This window comes from Peromyscus californicus, unplaced genomic scaffold (assembly GCF_007827085.1).
Source record: "Peromyscus californicus insignis strain IS unplaced genomic scaffold, ASM782708v3 Scaffold_6__1_contigs__length_162567912, whole genome shotgun sequence".
Taxonomy (NCBI): domain Eukaryota; kingdom Metazoa; phylum Chordata; class Mammalia; order Rodentia; family Cricetidae; genus Peromyscus; species Peromyscus californicus.
In genome coordinates, this window is record NW_026294584.1 from 68128829 (window position 1) to 68152501 (window position 23673).

At 41.4% G+C, this 23673-nt stretch overlaps 1 protein-coding gene and 1 non-coding gene across 2 annotated transcripts in view; both read right to left on the bottom strand.

Moving 5' to 3' along the window:
- Positions 1-946: 946 nt before the first annotated feature.
- CUNH7orf31 (chromosome unknown C7orf31 homolog) overlaps positions 947-23673 on the bottom strand; it is a 39690-nt gene continuing 16963 nt past the window's right edge. Inside the window, exons 6-10 of the mRNA XM_052720398.1 lie at positions 20498-20679; positions 20135-20223; positions 5510-5684; positions 5123-5214; positions 947-1831 (exon numbers count right to left, since the gene is read on the bottom strand). Of these exons, the coding sequence (XP_052576358.1) occupies positions 1016-1831; positions 5123-5214; positions 5510-5684; positions 20135-20223; positions 20498-20679 (1354 nt within the window). The 3' untranslated portion in view covers positions 947-1015. The remainder of the gene's footprint in view (positions 1832-5122; positions 5215-5509; positions 5685-20134; positions 20224-20497; positions 20680-23673) is intronic.
- LOC128100183 (U6 spliceosomal RNA) lies at positions 18174-18279 on the bottom strand. The gene has a single exon (XR_008214701.1). It is a non-coding gene; the product is annotated as a U6 spliceosomal RNA (small nuclear RNA).

Below are 23673 nucleotides of genomic sequence, written 5' to 3' on the forward strand. Positions count from 1 at the left end.
TCCCACAGCAAGCCACACATTATCTTTCCAAAACTGGAAACCTAGTAAGTTGTCTGGATTGTAACAAAATAATTTTATCTGTATAAAATATCTGTTTCGGGGTTGGGGATTTAGCTCAGTGGTAGAGTGCTTGCCCAGCAAGCGCAAGGCCCTGGGTTCGGTCTTCAGCTCTTGAAAAAACAAACAAACAAACAAACAAACCCCAAAAAACCCAACCAAACAAACAAAAAATATCTGTTTTCTATCAGAAGGCTGAGGGGAAGGAAACACATGTAACCTGTCATGTGTGCACTCAGAACATTCAGGATTCATCTTCCCACTGACTTACACATGTAACCTATATGTGTGTACTCAGAACATTCAGGATTCATCTTCCAATGGACTTGACATACTTTTTATTGAAGTTCTGTAGTTTGGAGAGTCACTCTACCTTTGACTGTTGATTTAAATTCTTACCCCCTCCTTTTTGAGACTGGGTCTCTCTACATAGACCTGGCTCTCCTGGAACTCACTATGTATACCAGTCTGGCCTTGAACTTGCAGAGATGAATTTTACCTTTTTTTACCCATTATTTTGTGAAAACATTTACAAAAAGAGATTGTTGACATATTAATTTTATTAAGGCATGATACATTCTATAGTTGTCTGTCAAATCTTCAATATTTGAATTTTTTTCAGCTTTTCATTTCTCGCAAAATGATGATGTAAATTTTGTCTACACATTGACTTTCCTGATTTTGGAAAACTTCTTCAGAGTATAATTTGAAGATGAGACTACAGACTAATTTTTTTTCTGGTTCTGATATTTTGTTGACAAACTGTTAAATGTTTTGAAAAGTTAGGACATTATTTTGGTCCCTCTGACCAGATCTTAACTTAAATTCCTAAAAACACAAACCTCATTAATTTCATTATGGCTCAATACAGAAACAGAATCCAGCCAAATGCAGGGCACTCTGTGACATATTTTATTTTCTTGCAAGAGGCTTGGTTTTGAAGGGAGGAGGGAATATCTCAATTATAGAAATAATGGCTATTGTGGCCATAGAACTGATGTCTCATCCCGGAGTGTATCTTATCCCTGAGGTCCTTCTGTTCTTCTTGGATGGAATCATGCAAACGCTTCTGTGCCATAGACTTTGAAAAGGAGTTCCTAAGATCTAGCAGGTTGGTCTGAGGCTTGCGCACTCCAGCTCTAGGAATCCACGCCCAAATAGGTCTTGTTTCTTCATTGCTTTCCATGTCCATATCAAAAAATTCTGGTTTACTTAAAAAGTGGTCAAAAGTGAAATCATCCATATCTGTTCTGTTATGTAGAATATTAGACTTACTGAGGCGAACAGGGTTCTGGCACATAGTATATGGGTCACGGAAGGCAGATTTAAGTGGTTCATAGTCAATGTAATGGTTTGACTTAGAGCAGGTTATGGGTAGGGGGTTCACCGCCAGCTGTCTCCAGTACAAGTCTTCTGTCTTTTTGGTGTCTGTGATCTTTGGAAATGATTTTAGGTCATAAAGATTAGTCAGATCTTTTGTTGGATAACAAGTTGGGAGTGTATAGGTAGACATCAAGCCTTGTTCTTCCTTAATCTTCTCTTCGATACCCTGGTTTTTATGGGTAATTCCCGGCAGGAGGTTATCATTCATTGCCATCGTTTCTGTAGAACTGGGTATGAATGTATGGAAAGCACACAAAGCTCTAGGGGTACAGTCTGGACAGGAAGGTGGGCCCTGCACCCGAGCCTCCAGAGGTCGTTGGCTCTGGATAAGTCGGGCAATTCGACCTTCCAGAGGTCTGGGAGGTTTGAAGGCAGGATGGAATTTTTCTTGCTATACCAGTGGGATAAAGGGGAGAAAAAAAATCAATGATTAATAAATAGCAGCCAATTCCATGCCTGTTCTCACTATCAGTAAGTAAGCGATAGGTGGACGTTTACACACTAAGATTCTTTGGTATTTATTTGAATACATTGAAATTTGGGTCCAAATAAATACATTTTTCCCTTTTACTGGCTTTTGGTAAAATGGGAAGTATATATGTTGTATTTGGCTATAGGCAAGCTTTCTTGTGTAGGAACTCTCAGCTTCCAGAATTTCAAAGATACAAAAGGACTCACTAAAACTTATGAGATCAGGATTGCAGTAACTATCCTGTGCAGTTATTTAAATCATGTAGGCAAGGCAAGGGTTCTTAAGCCTAGGTTGAATCGGAATCACCTTCAGAGCTTGCAGAGAGTGGAGTTCTTAAGCGTTAGTTCTAAGACTAGGACTTTCAAGGTGTACAGTGGGGTTCTGGGATCTCCTTGTTTTGGGAGGGTGTGTAAGAGGGAACAAACCTGTGCACTTTGTTATCCTCCCGACTCAGGAAGATTCATTATAACAAGTGTCTCAGGTGCTGCTAAGGCTGGTGGCATGCTAAATGCTTTGAAAAGCACTGTCTGAGGTGTTCAGTCTTACTGGTCTGCTTACTGGTTTTAGGGACTGAGCACAGGGCCTTGCACATGCCAAGCACATGCTCTGCCACTGAGCTGTGCCCACTGCCCCATCTGTGCTTCCTTTGGAGCTGTTTTTAAAGTATGGATTCAATCAGGCTTGGAAACTGCAAAAATAGGAAGCATATTCAGATTACTATTACTGGAGCTATGTGGGCAGGAGAAGGAAGAGGTGGCCTGTAAGGGCATGGATGGTGACATGTGTCCTATATTGTGGCAGAGGCTTGAATGATGCATTTGTTTTGACAAATACACATTTATGATTTGTACAATTTTATTGAATATACTTTACATTGAACGAAAAACAGAAAAAAAATTTAACTCTGGTACATGGTATGCATGTCAAATCTTAAGGGACAAGGTTATACTAAGGTCTGTACTTCACTCTAAAATGAGTAAAAATAATAAAAATATTGGTAAATGGCCGGGCGGTGGTGGCGCACGCCTTTAATCCCAGCACTCGGGAGGCAGAGCCAGGCGGATCTCTGTGAGTTTGAGGCCAGCCTGGGCTACCAAGTGAGTCCCAGGAAAGGCGCAAAGCTACACAGAGAAACCCTGTCTCGAAAAACCAAAAAAAAAAAAAAAAAAAATATATATATATATATTGGTAAATGGTTAGAGGGAATAGATTACACAAAAGATTAAGTATAATTAAGTGTTGATGATAAAGTATAACTGGTGAGTATACAGGTCTTAAATGAAAATTATTTCTGTATGTTTGAAATTTTTTTTAATAATATGCTAAAGAAAACACCAAAAAGCAGTATATACATTTCATATATATCAGGAGAAAAGTAATGATGATGAGTGTGTGTGTGGGAGGGGCAGGGATGTAGTTCAGTTGGTTGAATACTTAGAATCTTGGGTTCAGTCTGTAGTACCTCTTAAAACTGGACATAGTGACAAGAGTCTGTAATTCGAGCATTAGGGAAATAGACACAAGATTGGGAGTTCAAGGTCATCCTAGGCTACATAGAAAGTCTGAGGCCAGCCTGGGCTACATGACAGCCAATGTTTAAAGAGAAAAGTGGTGGTTAAAATAGTAACAGTATTCCGAGAAAGAGGCAGGTAGAGCTCTGTGAGTTCCAGGCCAGCCTGGTCTACAAAGTGAGTTCCAGGACAGGCTCCAAAGCTATACAGAGAAACCCTGTCTCAAAAAAAACCCTGTCTCAAAAAAAAAAAAAAAACCCAAAATAAATAAATAAATAAATAGAAAGAAAGAAAGAATGATAGAAAGAAAAATAGTAAGAGTATAATGGACTTAAAGAATAAGGGACTTTGGACCATCCCTTTGGATTATCCTAGTTGGAGGAATTTCTATACCAGATAATAGTTATAACCTTTAGCTAATCAAACTTTAGTAAATATACTATGAGGTGAAGAAAGACCCCAACTTTCTGACAGGTTTACTACATCTGTCATTAAAGAAAAGGATATCAGATTTTTAATAGTGTCTGCTATGTGAGCAACAGCCTTTAGTACTTTTTTCTTTTGATGTATCACAGGCTGCCTTTCAACTTGGTATGCAACTGACCATGACCTTCAACTCCTGAACCTATCACCTCTACTTTTCAAGTTCTGGAATTATAGGTATGTGCTACCATGCCTAGATTATGAGGTGCTGAGAAATCTAACCAGGATTTTGTGCATGCTAAGGTAGGACACTACCAACTGAACAACATCTCTAGCTCTAGTTCTTGTATTTCATTCAGAAAAAAGATTCACAGGGATTTTTATTACCACTAAAATATGCTTTCCTGGAGTTGGTTGTGTATGTTGAGCACCCCTCAGTGTCAGAGCATATATCTAATCCAATAGAGAGCACCCATTGCAAGTGTAGAATGAAAACAATTAAAAGCCCTATGGTGGCTGATAAAGCACAGATTATGGACCCAGTTCAGGTGTTTGATTTGGTATCCTCTTCATAAATGCTTAACCAAATACGAAATTAAAGTTCTCAGTGTGATCTAAAAATAACCCATATTTTCATATGCTTACAGTTTTATATATTTTTTCATAATTTATAGCTTTGAAAATTATGTTTTCAAAATTTATATTTATACAGGATAAACCAACACATGAATATTAAGTCATTTCACATTATTTATATAATTGATCTAACAGATTATATATTTTATTACAGGAATTGATAATTTCTTTCAAGCCATTTATTTAATCAATTCTCTATTAATATAGTCAAAAAACTTATTGGCTTTTGATTGTAATTCAGCCAACTCTCAATTATTATGACTACCAGGAAGAAGTCATTAATTTCTTCAAAAGTAATGGAATGTGTAAGATACACAAATCTGCAAAGATCCAAAATTTATTAGAAATCATGAAATTACTAGCTAAGCTTTATTCATCATAAGCAAATTCTTTTGTGAATTATTTTACCAACAGTAGCATAATAGGAAAAAAATGTTTAAAAAAAGTACTGTGAAGTTTAGTTTTTCCAAATAGTGACAAGGGTACCCAAATCAATTCCAATAAATTCAGAGTTATCTTTCAAAACCAATTAGATTTTCTTTTTGTTTAGGTGGCCACCAATATTCAAGACACATAACATGTGAAAAGCAAGGAGACAAGGGCTGGGTATTCTCCTCCAAATAACTGAGAGTTGACTTACAGGCTGTGGGTCAAATCCTATCTGTCCAGTTAGCTCTGCTACCTCCTTTTCATGGTAATCATCCAGCTCAAGGGGGCTCATGGGCCCTAGACCTTAATGGAAACATTGTCTTATTATTTTGGTAGAGTGAATGAAGAATGGTTATTAAACTACACTTTAAGTAGGAAAACCTACCAGTTCTCTTTATCATCATATTAGAATCAATAAAATAGAAACCAGCCCTACCTCCCTGCTACCCACTTAAGAAACTGAGCTCTCCCACTAATTTGGATTAGTTTTTATAATGAGTAACAGGGCAGAACACCAGCAGATGGAAGACTGTGATAGATAGCATTTGTTGAGTGTTCCTTTTTTGTTCTCATTACCTGTACTAGTGTGAACTCATACCTGTAAAATCATTAGCATATGAAGTGATCCAGTGGGACCTCTCAAGATTTCTTTGTATATTGGCTTCCTTCGCAGAGTTCACAGCATCCCATGGATTCAAAGACGAGTTAGGAGCAAAGGTTTTAGGAGGTTTTGGGTAGAATACTGGCTTGTTTTTCTCAACACATTTAGGAAACTAGAATATGAACATAAAGGTTGTTGTTATTAATTGTATCTACCCAAATAAGGGCTGGCTCACTGTCCCAGCTGGCAAGCAGTTGAGGTCACTTCCTTTATTAATTACCATATTTGAGCCAGGGATGGTGGCTGTAACTATAACCACATTTTATCAAGGGGATGCTAACATCTCTTCTAAAAGTCTCTGAGAACTTAGGTTGGAGTTTGTCCCTGAATATTCTACTTCCAGTACAATTTCATCAGACCTACAGAGGGTTCTGTGCGCTGCTGGTTGACTTGACCCAAAGTGGCTGCTTCTGTCTTCCGTCCTTCAAAGGAAACTGCATGATGTTGGCTCCGGCTTTCTCACAAAGGCTTAAGACACTCAAATTCAACTAGAATGGTCATTCTTTATGTATAACTGTAGTTTTAGTTTGTATTCTCTAAAGGGATGTGCATGTAAACGTGGCTGGATGCGTTTTAGTGTGGCTCTGTTTAGTCAGTGCCTGTATGTACATATTTGTGGCAGGAAAGAAGGGTCACCAAAGGCAAACGTGGTCCAGGAGCACACTGGCCGGTACAAGAAAGAAGGATCCCCAAAGGCAAACATGGTCCAGGAGCACACTGGCCGGTACAAGATGGAAGGATCACCAAAGGCAAACGTGGTCCAGGAGCACACTGGCCGGTACAAGAAAGAAGGGTCCCCAAAGGCAAATGACTACAGACAACTGTTTTAAAAAGGTTAAGACGAAACTGCTTGCAAGTTCACTGGAGGTTCTAGTTGAATGGAGAAGTGAGGCCAGGAGAGGGTGGGAGAGGGAGGTGAGAGAGGGTCGTGTTATGTCATGCCACAGCAACTAGGCAGAGATATGGAGACAACACCCTGCAGAAGCAGAGGTAGGGTGGAGGTGGACAGTATGGAGCATTATGAACATTATGCCACTTGTTGCCTGCAAGCCAAGCCCACCTTCAACGTTTGCAGGGTCTGGGGCTTAAAGTACAGATGGAAACCTACGATTTGTCTAAACAGCTCAGTGGAAATCAATAAATAAACTACTACTTTGAAGTCCATTTTAACAACCTGGAAAAGCAGTTCCAAATTAAGACTTGTTTGTCTGTTACCAGTTTTGCACCAAGACATGGTGGTGGCTCAGGAAGATCCAGATGCTGCACTTAGCCTTAGGTCCTTGTAGTGCTCCCTTCTCCTTGCTCCATCCTCCCATCACTCCCATTCCACCCAATAGTCATCTCGGGCTAGCCCTTTACCCTAGAGGTGTATACAGCTGGGGATATATTAACTTTTAGAGATGGATACAAAGACTAGACTGGTGTGGAGTGGGAAACAAGAACAGGGGTTGCAGATGGATACAGCCTCCTTACTCTGTAAAGTCCCAGCCCCACAGGAAGGACCACAGCAAGAGGAAGGGCAAGTTCTAGGCCAAGGGGGATACTGTTGCTAGTTCTAGGCCAAGGGGGTACTGTTGCTAGCATTCTTGTAGCGTTGAAGCAACTCTCATGGTTTTTTTTTTTCTGTTTGGAGGCCTGTCACTCAGCTCCCAAATAAATACACAGAGATGTATTCTTACTTATGAATGCCCAGCTTTAGCTTTCCTTGTTTCTAGCCAGCTTTTCTAACTTAAATTATCCCATTTCCTTTAACTATGTTTTGCCTGTGGGCTTTTTACCTTTCTTTAGTCTATATATTTCTTTACTTCCGACTCCATGGCTGGCTGTATTGCTGGCCCCTGGTGTCCTCCTCCTCTTCTCTTTTTTCTCGCTCCTCACTCTTCTTTTAAGCTTAGATTTCTTCTCTTATTTATTCTCTCTGACTGCTAGCCACCTATCCTTGCTCCTGCCTAGCTATGGGACTTTCGGTTCTTTATTATATAAATTAAGTGTTTTAGGCAGGCAAGGTAACACAGCTTTACAGAGTTAAATGCAACATAAAAGAATGCAACACATCTTTGCATCATTAAACAAATATTCCACAGCATAGACAAATGCAACAGGTCTTAAACTAATATTCCACAACATCTCTCCCTTTTTGTCTAAATAAAAATGAAAGTTTCTAACTTTAACATAGTGAAATATATACAACAAAACAGTTATCAAGTAAGAATTACATTTACAATATTCAGTCCATTTGTATTTAGCAAATTCAGAGAAAATACTCCACTAATCTATCTTATCTTAATGATTCCAAAGTTGTATATCTAATTTACTTTCTATCATAACTAAGAAAAACTATAACTACATTTAGTCTTTAACTCCATCAAAGATCCCAGAAGGATGTAATATTACCTAACAACAGAGACATCTGGATAGTCACCCAAAGTTCCTCTGCAATGTTGGGGCATCCATCTTTGGCCTAAAGGCCTAGAATGTCTGGCAGACTTTTCAGTGGAGCAGGAAATCTGAAGGACTGTCCTGCCTTGTCTTGGCAAATGTCAAGTCATTTTCCTGTGTCCCGCTTGGTACAGCATACTGTCAGCAGTCAAGGCAAGTGCAGTTTCTTTCCCAAATGGCTAGCCTTGCCACATTAAAAGAAAACTCCATATGGAGTTTCTTTGTTGCCCATCATCTTTTGATGAAGTAAATTTGTGCTGCCAAGAGCAGATAGATGTATCTCATTGTCATGAAAAACCTTGTGTTATTAAACACCTTAAATGCCATATTCTGTAGGCCTTTGAAGTGTTTGAAAATCATCTATCTGTCTAAAATATACCTGCTTAACCTTGAAAGTATGCCTAATATGACTACAAGTTTGATTATTATAGATTAACTACTAACCTCATTTCTTAATTATACATTGCATTTTTTTTTTTTTTTTTGTTTTTTGAGACAGGGTTTCTCTGGTGTAGCTTTGAAGCCTGTCCTGGAACTTGCTTTGGAGACCAGGATGGCCTCGAATTCAGAGAGATCCGCCTGCCTCTGCCTCCCGAGTGCTGGGATTAAAGGCGTGCGCCACCACCGCCCGGCATACATTGCATTTTTAAATGAGCTGCATAAGCATGATACCCCAAACAAGTATAGAAACATACATACAGTATAACAAAAATAACTTCAAATTTGTATCAATATTCCAAGATCCATACCAATGTAAAATATTTGAGATTAATACTTGTCTTTTTATCCTATATTCCTATATTCCCTAAATGATAACAAACACCCATAACCCACTAACTAACCAACAACCACCCACCCCACCTCTCGGGAATGTGGGCGTTGTCTTCTCTAGACTGCTTCCTATTGTCTGTAGGCAAAGGCATCGTTAGGGGTCCCTGAGAAAATTGAGATAATGGTCAAGTCCTGGGAAGAACAACTGAAAACTTTGTTGATATATATCACCTGTCAAGATTCAGGAGGGCCGAGTGGTGGTGCACACCTTTAATCCTAGCACTTGGGAGGCAGAGCCAGGAGGATCTCTGTGAGTTCAAGGCCAGTCTGGGCTACAGAGTGAGATCCAGGACAGGCACCAAAACTACATGGAGAAACCCTGTCTTGAAAAACCAACAAAACAAAACCAACCAAACAAACAAAAAGATTCAGGAGGTCTCCCCAAATCAAACCTGATCCATCTTAATCTGGAATGAATCCACAGTCTTTTGTTTCCTATGGAAACAAAAGCATAATCTAGGCTGAAAGACATTTAAGGAATTGCTCAACATCCCTAATCATCAGGGAAATGCAAATCAAAACAACTCTGAGATACCACCTTACGCCTGTCAGAATGGCTAAGATCAAAAACACTGAAGACACCTTATGCTGGAGAGGATGTGGAGCTAGGGGAACTCTCCTCCACTGCTGGTGGGAATGCAAGCTTGTACAACCACTTTGGAAATCAATATGGCGCTTTCTTAGAAAATTTGAAATCCATCTCCCCCAAGATCCAGCTATTCCACTCTTGGGCATATACCCAAGGAATGCTCAACCACACCATAAGAGCACTTGTTCAGCTATGTTCATATCAGCATTGTTTGTAATAGCCAGAACATGGAAACAACCTAGATGCCCTTCAACTGAAGAATGGATAAACAAAATGTGGTACATATACACAATGGAATACTACTCAGCAGAGAAAAACAATGACATCATGAGGTTTGCAGACAAATGGATGGATCTAGAAAAAATCATCCTGAGTGAGGTAACCCAGACTCAGAAAGACAAACATGGTATGTACTCACTCATAGCAGGATACTAGACATGAAACAAGGATGACTTGTCTGCTACTCACATCACCAGGGAGGCTACCTGGAAAACAGGACCCCAAGAAAGACACAGGGATCGCCCAATGACAGAGAAATGGAATGAGATCTACATGAACAGCCTGGACATGAGTGGGGGTAATGAAAGGCGAGGGTCGAGGGAAAGAGAGCTTGGGGGAGCGGGAGATCCCAGCTGGATCAACAACAGAGAGAGAGAACAAGGAATAGGAGACCATGGTAAATGAAGACCACATGAGAATAGGAAGAAGCAAAGTGCTAGAGAGGCCCACAGAAATCCACAAAGATACCCACACAACAGACTGCCGGCAATGGTCGAGAGACAGCCCGAACTGACCTACTCTGGTGATGGGATGGAAAACACCCTAATTGTTGTGCTAGAAACCTCATCCAACTACTGAGGGATCTGGATGCAGAGATCCATGACAAGGCCCTGGGTGGATCTCTGGGAGTCCAATTAGCGAGAATGAGGAGGGTTTAATATGAGCGAGAATTGTTGAGACCAAGGTTGGATAAAGCACAGGGACAAATAGCCAAATGAATGGAAACACATGAACTATGAACCAATGGCTGAGGGGCCCCCAACTGGATCAGGCCCTCTGAATGGGTGAGACAGTTGATTGGCTTGATCTGTTTGGGAGGCATCCAGGCAGTGGGACCAGATCTTGTGCTCATTGCATGAGTTGGCTGTTTGAAACCTGGGGCCTATGCAGGATTGCTTGGCTCGGCCTGGGAGGAGGGGACTAGACCTACCTGGACTGAGTCTACCAGGTTGACCTCAGTCTGTGGCTGTGGAGAAGGCTTTGCCCTGGAGGAGATGGGAATGGGGGAGGGGTTGGGGGGAAGGTGAGGGGGACGGGAGGGGGGAGAACAAGGGAATCCGTGGCTGATATGTAGAACTGAATTGTATTGCAAAATAAATTAAAAAAAAAAAAAAAAAGAAGTTAAGCAAAAAAAAAAAAAAAAAAAAGAATGGACTTTGGTGGAAAACAAAAAAAACAAACAAACAAAAAAAAAAGCATAATCTAATCCCCAAAGCATTTTTGACTTCCATTTGACAAATACATTTTTTGACTTCCATTTTAAAGTTAAGGCATTCTCAAAATATCTAGGCTGGTTTATTTCAGCTGTCCCTCTTTCAATCCCATGTCTCTTAGCAGCTGTCCTTTGCTTATCAGCAATCCAAAAATCAAAATTAATACAACATCATACAGGATCCAGATTCCCTGTGTCTTTCCCATCTCTACATGGCTTCTTCTTTTTTTAATTGTTTTGCTTCTCTCTTTAAAGACTTTGCTTTATTATTTTTAAACTCTTTCTATGACTGTCTATACCCCTTTCTTTCCTTTCTTAAGCCTACACACATTGTTAAACACAAGCTAACCTGTTTAGAGTTTTTTTCTGTCTGGATCTGTCATTACTGTGTATCTCTATCCTTTCTATCCTTTTCTGACTTTAAGAGCCTTTAAACTGCTAAGTGGCTTGGGTAGGACCAACACTGCAGCTTTGGCAGCTGGCTCTGCCCGCTTCTCAGGTCTTTGGGAGCCAAGCCTAAAGCTTGCAGGCTGGTAGGAGGGAGGTGACTGAGCACTGCATTCAACCCCCTAGCTTTGGAAACCCAGTGCCCTGCACTGTGGCAGGTGTTTTTATTCAGTTTACTGTTTCTATTTAGCGCTGCCTGCTGAACATCAGTGCCTCTTAAAGGAGCTGTGTCCTTTTTCTTTTTCTTTCTTTCTCCTTTCTTCTTTCTTTCTTTCTTCTTTCTTTCTTTCTTTCTTTCTTTCTTTTTTTCCCCCAGCTTTCTCAGGCCCTAAGTAGATATTTGATCCTCATGTTGATATGCTAAAATGTTGGTTTTTTTTTTAAACTGTTTGGGGGCCTGCCACCCAGCTCCCAAATAAATACATAGAGACTTATTCTTACTTATGAATGCCTGACCTTAGCTTGGCTTGTTTCTAGCCAACTTTTCTTAAGTTACCCGGTCTACCCTTTGCCTCTGGGCTTTTTACCTGTCTTTATTCTATATCTCTTTCTTTCCTTCTCACTTTGTGGCTGTCTGGGTGGCTGGGTGGCTGATTCCTGGTGTCCTCCTTTTCTTGTTCCTCACTCTTCTTTCATGCCTAGATTTCTCCTCCTATTTATTCTCTCTGCCTTACAGCCCCGCCTATCCCTTTCCTGCCTAACTATTGGCCTCTTTATTATACACCAATTAAGTGTTTTAGGCAGGCAAAGTAACATAGCTTTACAGAGTTAAAGAAATGCAGTATAAAAGAATGCAACACATTTTTGCATCATTAAACAAATATTCCACAACATAAACAAATGTAACATACCTTAAACTAATATTCCACAACATTCTCATTTAGGTAAGTGGAGAACTCATGTAAAAAGCACTTGTAAGCTGGACAGTGGTGGCACATGCCTTTAATCCCAGCACTCAGGAGGCAGAGCCAGGCAGATCTCTGTGAGTTTGAGGCCAGCCTGGTCTATAGAGCGAGATCCAGGACAGGCACCAAAACTACAGAGAGAAACCCTGCCTCAAAAAAAAAAAACCCCAAAAAACCAACAAACAAACAAAAAGAAATATTAAATAGGCGCTGGAGAGGTGCCTCAGAGGTTAAGAGCACTGGCTGTTCTTCCAGAGGACCTGAGTTCAATTCCCAGTAACCACATAGTGGCTCACAACCATCTATAATGGGATCTGGTGCCCTCTTCTGGCATGCAGGAAACATGCAGCTAGAACACTGTACACATGCAGCTAGAACTGTATACATAAATAAGTACCTTAATATACCATTAATTAATCTATGGCTTGCTTACTCAGGGGGTAAAGAAAGCCCCTTTAAAAATATTTTTAAGTATTTATTTAATTATTAAATTTTATTTGTGTGTATATAAACAGTATATGTGTGTGCTTGTGTGAGTTTATGTATACCACCTCTGTGTAGGAGCCCACAGAAGCCAGAAGGGGGTGTTGGATCACCTGGAACCAGAGTTACAGGCATTTGCAGATGCTCGGAAACAAAGCCCTCTGTGTTTCCTTCTTCCAATATTGTCCTAAGAGCCTAGGCTAATGTACTTTATACTGGTTGAACTAATCATCAGCTGCTGAAATGCAGTCTAGGACACAAGAAATGAAATAGGAAATGCAAGATTAGTGTCATGTGTGGCGTCTTGGCAGGGAGTTAATAACCAGGAAACATTTGAGTGGGGAGTCTGTTAAGGTGATGCTGTTCTGAGGGGCTAGTGAGCGAGGAGCTGATGGCAGTCATAGCAGGTGTTCCCTGGGGAAGGGTACCTGCAGCATAAAACATGTGCCCAACAAAGGTAAGCACAGGCAGGAAGGACTTCCACTTGCTGGCACATTTCTTTCTAGGAAGACGCTCCAGTTTACAAGAGTGATGTTATGTTTTCAGTTTTCATATATTTCAGCCCACGAAATATATGTAGCTCAGTAATTTGTGTGTGACCAGTGGAGGTCAGGTGTCCTACTGAGCCTGGAGCTAGACCAGCAGCTAGAGCCTTAGTAACTAACCTTCCTACCTCTGTCCCATTCTCTACACAGGGATCCAGGCTTGCACACACCACATCTGGCTCTTGATGTGAGTGCTGGGATGGGAACTCAAGTCCTCATGCCTGTACAGCAAGTGCTCCTATCCGTTGAGCCATCTTCCCAGGACCATAGCTCAATAATTTTTAATAAACACGTATTAAGTCACGACTTATTAAATACAGAATTATGTGCAAAGTTCTGAGGGCTCTGTACTGGGCACCCAAACTCCATAAATCTCCATTAAAACATTAGTAAATCATGCAGTGGTGATATACTAGAGGAAATTTTAGAACCTTTTCCTTTGGTTGTGCTTTAGTGTAGAATGATAGGGCTTACTCAGGTTTAGCAGGGAGTAAGACAGGGCTTATTGTAGATACTACGTCATCCACTGGAAGGACTTTAGCATTTTCAGACACTAGTTCTTTATTGCATCCTATTTCATTTAATTACACGATCACACTAATAAATATGATTGTGAACTTTGATTATTTACATATGGAATGAAAAAGACACAGATGGGAACAAATAAAGTGGCAGATTTTTTCTGGCATCTGGTTGGACATTCTATAGTATGTGTGAGTCACGAGTCCTTGAACAGGCCTTCCTGCTTGGAGCCAACCCCAGAGAAAGATGAGGTGTTTCAAATGTGCAGGAGAGGGTGAGAGCCATGGCTCCAGTGATAGGAAGGGCTGGCTGGTGCTGTACAAACCCTTTAATGCAAGTAAGATCTGGGGAGAAAAACGAAGACCTTTGACCTCCCCTAGTCAAGTGGCAAGGGGAGGGAAATGGGAGAGGACTAGTTCAGGGTATGACCCTGAGTTCACGGAAAGTAAAAGATGAGGACTGGAGAGGTGGCTCAGAGGTTAGAATCACCAGCTGCTCTTGCAGAGGACCAGGGTTTCGTTCCCAACACTCAGATGGCAGCTCACAGCCATCTGTACTCCAGTTCCAGGATATACAATGCACTTTTCTGACCTCCACAGGCATCAGACATGCACATGGCACACATGTATGCAGGCAAACATGCATACATATAAAACCAAAAATAAACAAAAGATGAGCCATGGTGTACCTGAAGGGACTCTGGCCAGCTTGAGCTTGACGAGCATGGCTCCGGCAGGTCTTGCCCTTCTGTCTGATTCCCTCTGCCTTGCTAAAAACTGTTAGGTTACATTCCTAAAGCTAGTCATCAAGGTCTAGTCCCTTATTGACCACTTCTTCCTTCTGAAGCTGATCACCAAGGTCCAGCTATTGAAGTATTGAAGTCCAGCAATAAGAAGCCCCCTTTGACCTTTTTGATAAGAACTTTAAATCTCTAAAGAAAGAAATTGAAGAAGATATCAGAAAATGGAAGGATCTCCCTTGCTCATGGATAGGTAGGATTAACATAGTAAAAATGGCAATCTTACCAAAAGCAATCTACAGATTCAATGCAATCCCCATCAAAATCCCAACATAATTCTTCACAGACTTGGAAAGAAAAATACTCAACTTCATATGGAAAAACAAAAGACCCAGGATAGCTAAAAGAATCCTGTATAATAAAGCAACTGGAGGCATCACCATCCCTGACCTCAAGCTCTACTATAGAGCTATTGTAATAAAAAAAGCTTGGTACTGGTATAAAAACCAACATACGGACCAATGGAATCAAATTGAAGACCCTGACATTAATCCACACACATATGAACACCTGATTTTTTTATTTTATAATTTAATTTAATTTTACATATCAGCCATGGATTCCCCTGTCCTCCCTCCTCCCGTACCCCCTTCCCTCCCCCAGCCCATCCCCCATTCCCATCTCCTCCAGGGCAAGGACTCCCCTGGGGATTCAGCTCAGCCTGGTAGATTCAGTCCAGGCAGGTCCAGTCCCCTCCTCCCTTCACCCAGGCTGAGCAAAGTGTCCCTGTATAGGCCCCAGGTTCCAAACAGCCAGCTCATGCACTAAGGACAGGTCCCGGTCCCACTGCCTGGGGGCCTCCCAAACAGTTCAAGCTAATCAACTGTCTCACTTATCCAGAGGGCCTGATCCAGTTGGGGGCTCCTCAACTATTGGTTCATAGTTCATGTGAACACCTGATTTTTGACAAAGAAGCCAAAACTATACAATAGAAAAAAGAAACTATCTTCAACAAATGGTGCTGGCATAACTGGATGTCAACATGTAGAAGACTGCAAACAGATCCATATCTGTCACCGTGCACAAAACTCAAGTCCAAGTGGATCAAAGACCTCAACATAAATCCAGTTACACTAAACTTAATAGAAGAGAAAGTAGGAAGTACTCTTGAATGCATTGGCACAGGAGATCACTTCCTAAATATAACACCAGCAGCACAGACACTGAGCACAACAATTAATAAATGGGACCTCTTGAAACTGAAAAGCTTTTGTAGGGCAAAAGACACGGTCAATAAGACAAAAAGACAGCCTACAGAATGGGAAAAGACCTTTACCAACCCCACATCTGACAGAGGACTGATCTCCAAAGTATATAAAGAACTCAAGAAACTAGACATCAAAATACTGAACAATCCAATTGAAAAATAGGCTAAGCCGGGCGGTGGTGGCGCACGCCTTTAATCCCAGCACTCGGGAGGCAGAGCCAGGTGGATCTCTGTGAGTTCAAGGCCAGCCTGGGCTACCAAGTGAGTTCCAGGAAAAGGCGCAAAGCTACACAGAGAAACCCTGTCTCGAAAAACCAAAAAAAAAAAAAAAAAAAAAAAAAAAAAAGAAAAATAGGCTAAAGAGCTAAACAGAATTCTCAAAAGAAGAATCTCAAATGGCTGAAAGACATTTAAAGAAATGCTCAACATCCTTAATCATCAGAGAAATGCAAATCAAAACCACTCTGAGATACCACCTTATACCTGTCAGAATGGCTATGATCAAAAACACTAATGACAGTCAATGTTGGAGAGGATGCAGAGCAAAGGGAACACTCCTCCACTGTTGGTGGGAATGCAAACTTGTACAACCACTGTGGAAATCAGTATGGCGTTTTCTCAGAAAATTGGGAATCGATCTACCTCAAGACCCAGCCATACCACTCTTGGGCATATACCCAAGGAATGCTCAGTCATACCACCAAGATATATGCTCAACTATGTTCATAGCAACATTATTCATAATAGCCAGAACCTGGAAACAACCTAGATGCCTGTCAACAGAAGAATGGATTAAGAAAATGTGGTACATATACACAATGGAGTACTACTCAGCAGAGAAAAACAATGACAGCATGAAATTTGCAGGCAAATGGATGGAACCAGAAAATACCATCCTGAGTGAGGTAACCCAAACCCAGAAGGACAAACATGGTATGTACTCACTCATAAGTGGATACTAGATATAAAGCAAAGAACAATCAGACTGCAACCCACAGAACCAGGGAGGCTACATAGCAGGGGGGACCCTAGGATGACTGTGGCTTATAATAAGTTTTGGTTTTACTCAATCACTGGGCAAGCCTCAGGGAAACATTTCACTATTAGGATAAGAGAATTTATACTATATCAAGCTGATAATAGAAAAAAAAAAGAAGCCCCCTTTGGCTCACCTAATTAACATGCCCAATTAAAATTAAACACCTCATCCTAACACAGGGTTTCTCCTTTACTTTTATAAACCGCCATTTTCCCATAGGCCATGCCTGTCTCCTCTCTATGCAGAGGCAGTCCTTGGTCCCTCGGGGACAAATACCCCTGCCCCCTTTCCCTTGTCCCCTTCCCCTTCTCCCTCATCCTCTATCTCTTCTACTGCCACATCCTCGCCCATCCTAACACAGACCTCCTCTTCCTCTTCTCTTAACAATGACACCCACAAGGTCACTGCTGCTGTTTTCTGCCTGAGTCACAGAGCAGCCACTGTAACTTTTCTTCCCGCTTAATAAAGGAGCTCTCGGTGAAAACAGGTGTTTGGGTGTGGTTTGTGCCTAATCTGGGGTCCGGGAAAGCCCCTGCTATGGAGGGGGATGCTGGTCTCCTTCAGTACCCCTCATCTAACTCAGTATCAGTTTTATTTTTGTCAGTGCCAAAGTGGATTCAAGTTAGGAATGAGTCTGAAGAATGACCAAAAAGTTGAAAATGAGACTAGTGAATCACAAAAGTGAGATTATGCATTAGAGAGACATGAAAACGAATAAAACTAGTGGAAAATGTATGTGTAAAGCACTGTGTATGAGGGATGTAGCTCAGTTGCTAGTGTAAATGTATGAACATTGCCCTGGGTTCCAACCCCAGCACTACATAAAACCAGTGTGGTAGCATATACCTGTAATCCTAGCACTTGGGAGGGAGGCAGGAAGATCATGAGTTTGAGGTCATTCTTGGGTATATGCCAAGTGCAATGCCAGTCTGGGCTTTAGGAGATCCTGTTACAAACAAACAAACAATGCCACCCACCCTACCCCACCCCCGCAAACATTGTAGAAGATATAAATACAAAATACTCTCTTCTCAAAGAAGTTGTCATTTAGTTGATGGGCTATAAAATCAGCATGGGAAGATATTGACTATAGAGTATGGTCGGTATTAGCAGAGAAGAAAACAATTCCTGCTGGACTAACAATAATGTCTTATCTAGTATTTTCCAGAATTTATATGATTCCCCAAACTCTCCACATTTGTAGGCCAGCTTTACTGAAATCATACAGATAATTAATCAAAGGTCAAAAAGAAACAGTATGCCTCCCGTATCATCGAGACAGCAGATGCCAAGAAAAGACAACTACTAACTAGAACAGCGCTCTCCTGACTTGGGTCATCCTTGCAGGGGCCATGCCAATTTTCTCTGTAGCGTTCCAGTTTTAGTATGTGTGCTGCCGAAGTGAGCACCAGTCTCCTGACTTAGATCCCAGCTATGTTTCAATAGAAACCAATTGTTTAGCTGAGGCCTGGAAAATGAGCAAACTTTAGACAGGCAGATAGGCCATGGAAGCAGGGATAGACAGATGGCTCAGCGGTTAAGAACACTGGCTGTTCTTCCAGAGGTCCTGAGTTCAACTCCCAGCAATGACATGGTGGCTTACAACCATCTATAGCCGGCTCTGATGCCCCCTTCTGCACATGCAGAATAGAGCACTCATATAAATAAATAAATCTTAAAAAGAAAGGAAGAAATGCAGAGGGCATTCCATGGCTTGAATCTACTCAGGGAACAGTGGATGAGGGGAAGAAGTAAGGTTGCTTCCAGAAGACCTTCCTAACTCACTACATTTCCACTTGGGCAACGAGGAACCCAAAGAGGAGCGACATGAAGAAGCACATGGTAGAGACTCCGACTATTAGAACATGAAATAACGGGGGCAGTTGCAAGAATAACCTCTCATATTTGTTACTTAGGTAATAGATTTTACCTGAAAGAATCAGAGAGACCCTTGATGCTTTTATTAATTTGCATGACTTTTAAAAATAATAGTTTATTTTTTTAAGTAAATAATTGTAAAAGAGAGAAAAAAAATCAGAGATCCAGTTAAAATGATTGTGTAACGGGTTCCTTTAGACCTACTTCAAAACACAACAGAAATTGTTTACTTTATTGACAGTTGTATGTCACTGTTGTGACCACAGGTGGCCTGCCACAGTGGTTTTCCAGGTAAAACTCAGATGTTTCCAACCTTCCATTATGAATTGGTTACCTAGCTCACAACTTCTTGGGTGCAAGAGCTACTATATGGAAGGACCTGGTGCTGCCTCTTAGAAACCATTTGGCCAATATATGGCAGCTACTATTATTTTCAAATGCCTAGATATGTTCTCTCATGATTGAAAATTTCCCTTTTATCTATGTGGAATTCTGGTACAGAGGTGAAGAACAGAGACAAGCCTCACAAACCTGAACTCTAACCATTGCATAGTCATAAACTGAGTCTCAGTGTCCCCATCTATACAATGGGCGTGGTGGTAGTAATAGTGGAAAATTAAGAGTTGATGATGTATCTCAAAGTGGTTTGTGTGCAGCAATTTCACCTATCATGTTTTCTTTTAGACTTTGATACAAATGTATTAATAATGACTAGAATGAAAATGGCTTACGAACTTTTAAAAAAAATCTCCTATTTCCTCTATGCATAGGTGGAATTACTTAAATTACTCAATATATTATGAATCATGAGGATGGAGTTAGAGAATGCAAAGTATGTGAAATGCAGTCCTTCTCCACCATAGTTTGAAAGACACACATTAACTGTTTTTGTCTTATAATTATGGAAATGTGCCATATCTATCGCAAGTATATGAAATCAGCTAATAAAATTAAAAAATATGAAAGTTAAAATTGCACACTTTTCATCTAAATATAAGCCATCCACCATGTGCACTTTTATATGTTTGACATACACGTTGTGTATGTGCATGTGTGTGGCGGTGGGCACATGTATGTGAAGGGGCGTGTGCATGCATCGCTGTGGAGGCCCGAAGTTAACACTGGGTGGCTTCCTCTATCGTTGTCCATGTTAGAACTGTAGGCTAGGGTCTCTCATTAAGTTTGGAGCTCACTGATTCAGCTAGGCTGGCTGGCCAGGTTCACCTTGCATCATCCCAAATTTCTGTGCAGGCACTGGAAATCCGAATTCAGGTCCTCACGCTTGCACAGTAAATACTTTACACCCCGAGCCATCTCCCCAGCCCCTATGGTGTGTAGTTTAGAAGTGTAGTAGGTAAACGTATATTAATTTTGAAAGATACTTACCTCATAATATACACCCTGACCTGGCCAAGTCAATGCTTTTTTCTTTGAATCCATGGGAAAATCAAGCAGTTCATATCTGTAAGGGTTACCTGGAAATTGAAGCAAGAGTAGTTATTCTGAAGAGATCAGAGCAATCCAGACCTATGGGTCCAGTACGACATAAGACCAGTAGAGGTGCAGCCATAAGTGTCTGCAGAGTGACTGAAATGGTCTGCAGTGCGCTCAGCTGACGGCAGGCTGAACACCTTTCCTAACAGTGCCGATAGGTCACTACATCCTCTGCTCTCCGTGCCTTCTTTGATTTTACTACTGAATCCATGCCAATAAGAAGTCATACAGTTTTGATTTCAAGTCACATTTTACCTCTTGTCTTCAGAACCGTTGTATCGTAGGCCTTGGTTGGCGCTGTAGGAGGAAAAGGCTGCTGGTTGCGGGCTTTGATGCCGTTGTAGAGGTCCTTAGGTGATGTGAAGGCCGGAAACATGGCGCCGCGGCTTATGTGTGTATGGTAGGGATGTTCAATTGGGTACACTGAGCAGATTTCTCTAAGATTTATTGAGTAAATAAAAACAGAGAAAGAAGTACAATGAAAAACCATCCAATATTTACTGGGATCCTTTGCCGTGGCAGATGCCGCTCTGTTCGCTGTGGAGATGGCCCAGACCATTCCTATACTCATACAGCTAACATTCTGTAGAATCCTAATTTTGCCAGATAAATCAAAACTAATTTAATTTAAAAAATAATCATTCCTAATTATCAGTGAGTAGTTTTCCTAAATGGCTAATATAAAGCAGACAATGTTTTAATTTTACAGTTTGGAGGAAGTATAGGAAGACTTTTGGTGCTTTTAACTTCCACTTTATGTTTTAAGAAGATCCACATATTTTATTTATTTTTATTTTTTTGGTTTTTCGAGACAGGGTTTCTCTGTGTAGCTTTGTGCCTTTCCTGGATCTCACTCTGTAGACCAGGCTGGCCTCGAACTCACAAAGATCCACCTGCCTCTGCCTCCCAAGTGCTGCATATATTTTATAGAATCGTTTTGTGCATCTGGCCTAGTAATGCAACATCCTGGACTGGCCTTCCAACCCAGGCTGCTTGTTTCTTTGAGCAATCAATAAAACATATACACACACTATTTAGAAATTAAACAAAATTGCTAGCACATGGAAGGAAAGGGCTCAAAAGACAGAGGGATCCAGTTTTGCTCTTGCTGGAGAACCGGCACAGACTAAGGCCAAGTGCAAGAGCTGTGCGGACAAGGAGAAATGTGAGATCCAGAGGGCCACAGAATAGAGAATGGTGTATATAATTAGAATTTAAGAAAACAAGAGCAGGGTTAGAGGTGGAATTGTGTTTCCTCTCAAAATCTGTGGGTTAAAAATCCTAACCCCAAAGGCCTTATATTGCAAACTCATTTGGGAATGGATCCTTGTACATGTAACTAGGCGGGAGGGGTGACAGTAAAGTAGGTGGGCCCCCAGTTTGAAGGCTGTGTGCTTAAAGAAAGCTAAACTTGTGCACAGGGAGACATGCGCTGAGAATGCCATGTGAGGACAGAGCCGATAAGACACATCTATCTGCTAAAGATGGCCAGCAGCAGACCCAGGCGCTAGCCCAGAGCAGATTCCCCGCCCAGCTCCCAGAAGGACGGGACCCTCCTACACCATGATGCTGTACCTCTAGCCTGCCACTTAGAAGCTCAGACTCAAGAAAGATGAACCCAAGAAATGGAACCCCAAACAAGGATTCTTCACAGGCTGTTTTTAATACCCACCCCCAACCTTAACCTGGATTCTGACAGCTTTTTGAGTAGCTCTTGCTTTAACTGAAACACAATTTTAAAAGGTTAGCTTAACGGTCTCAGGTGTAAGAGAACTCCGGTTGACCAAGAATACCTACTGCTCAGATCTGGTTTCTTTTCTTTCTTTTTCAAAATAATTTATTTACTTTATTTTTATTTTTATTTCATGTACATTCGTGTTTGGCCTGCATGTATATCTGTGCATGTGTGTCAGATTCCCTGAAATTGGAGTTGCAGACAGTTGTGAACTGCCACGTGGGTGCTGGGAATTGAACCTGGATCCTCTGGAAGAGCAGCCAGTGCTCTTAACTGCTGAGCCATCTCTCCAGCTCCTCAGATCTGGTTTCTTATGCCAGTTCCTAATAGAAGGAACTTGTGTTTCTTGAGGTTCTGGCTGATTCTAGGAGTGGACAGGAAATAAGATGACCCAGAGATATCTTATAGTGCCAGAAAGTAAGTGAATCATATAGGCAAAAACCCTCTCCACGCCCCATGGCAGTGTGGGAAATGTTAAAAGAATGCAGGAACAGATTCAAAGAGTGGCTTATGGCCAATGCAAGATGCAAAAATAGGTGGCCTGGGATTACTTCATGAGTTCCTAAAGCAAAACAAACATCCACAAGGGTGAAATAAGTGATTAAAGAAAAACCACCAAGCCAGGTGTTGGTGGCGCACGCCTTTAATCCCAGCACTCAGGAGGCAGAGCCAGGCAGATCCCTGTGAGTTTGAGGCCAGCCTGGTCTACAGAATGAGTTCCAGGACAGGCTCCAAAGCTATACAGAGAAACCCTGTCTCGACACTCGCCCCCCACACCCCCCCTCCCCCTCGCAATAGTATGTAAAACTCCAATGCAGAATACTGGGAATTTTTTTTTTTTTTTTCTGAGACAGGGTTTCTCTGTGTAGCTTTGGTGCCTGTCCTGGATCTCACTCTGTAGACCAGGCTGGCCTCAAACTCACAGAGATCCACCTGCCTCTGCCTCCTGAGTGCTGGGATTAAAGGCGTGTGCCACCACTGCCCAGCTGAAAAAAAATTTTTATACAGAGACTAAAGTAGTCCAGGCTGGCCTCAAACTCATTATATAGCTGAGGATGACCTTAAACTCATGATCTTCCTGCCTCTGCCTCCAGAGTTCTGGGCTTATAGGCATGTGCTAGGAATCAAACCAGGGCCTTGAGCATACTAGGCAAGTGCTCTACCATCTGAACTCCATCCCAACCCTAAATAATGTATGAAGGTGTTTTGCTCTTAGAAGGCGGTGCAGAATTCCAGATGCCTTCCACACACACCTGCTTTCTTCTTAGAGCACACAGTGGAAGGAAGGACAAGAAAAGTAACTGCAGAGGGGACGTCCGTAAACATTCCCAAGCCCAGTGATCAAGGGTCACATCACAATAAACCGAGTGGAGTGGGGTAGCAGATAAACAGCACTTCTCTCTGTGGTCTTCCCAAAACACACCACTCCAGTCTTAGCACAAAAAAATAAAACCAGTCCAATTCCATTTGGGGCTATTCTACAAGTATTCTATAACCCTCAAAACTGTTAAGAATATCAAGACAGGGCTGGAGAGATGGCTCAGAGGTTAAGAGCACTGACTGTTCTTCCAGAGGTCCTGAGTTCGATTCCCAGCAACCACATGATGGCTCACAACCATCTGTAATGAGATCTGGTGCCCTCTTCTGGTCTGCAGTCATACATGATGTATAGATAATAAATCTTAAAAAAAAAAAA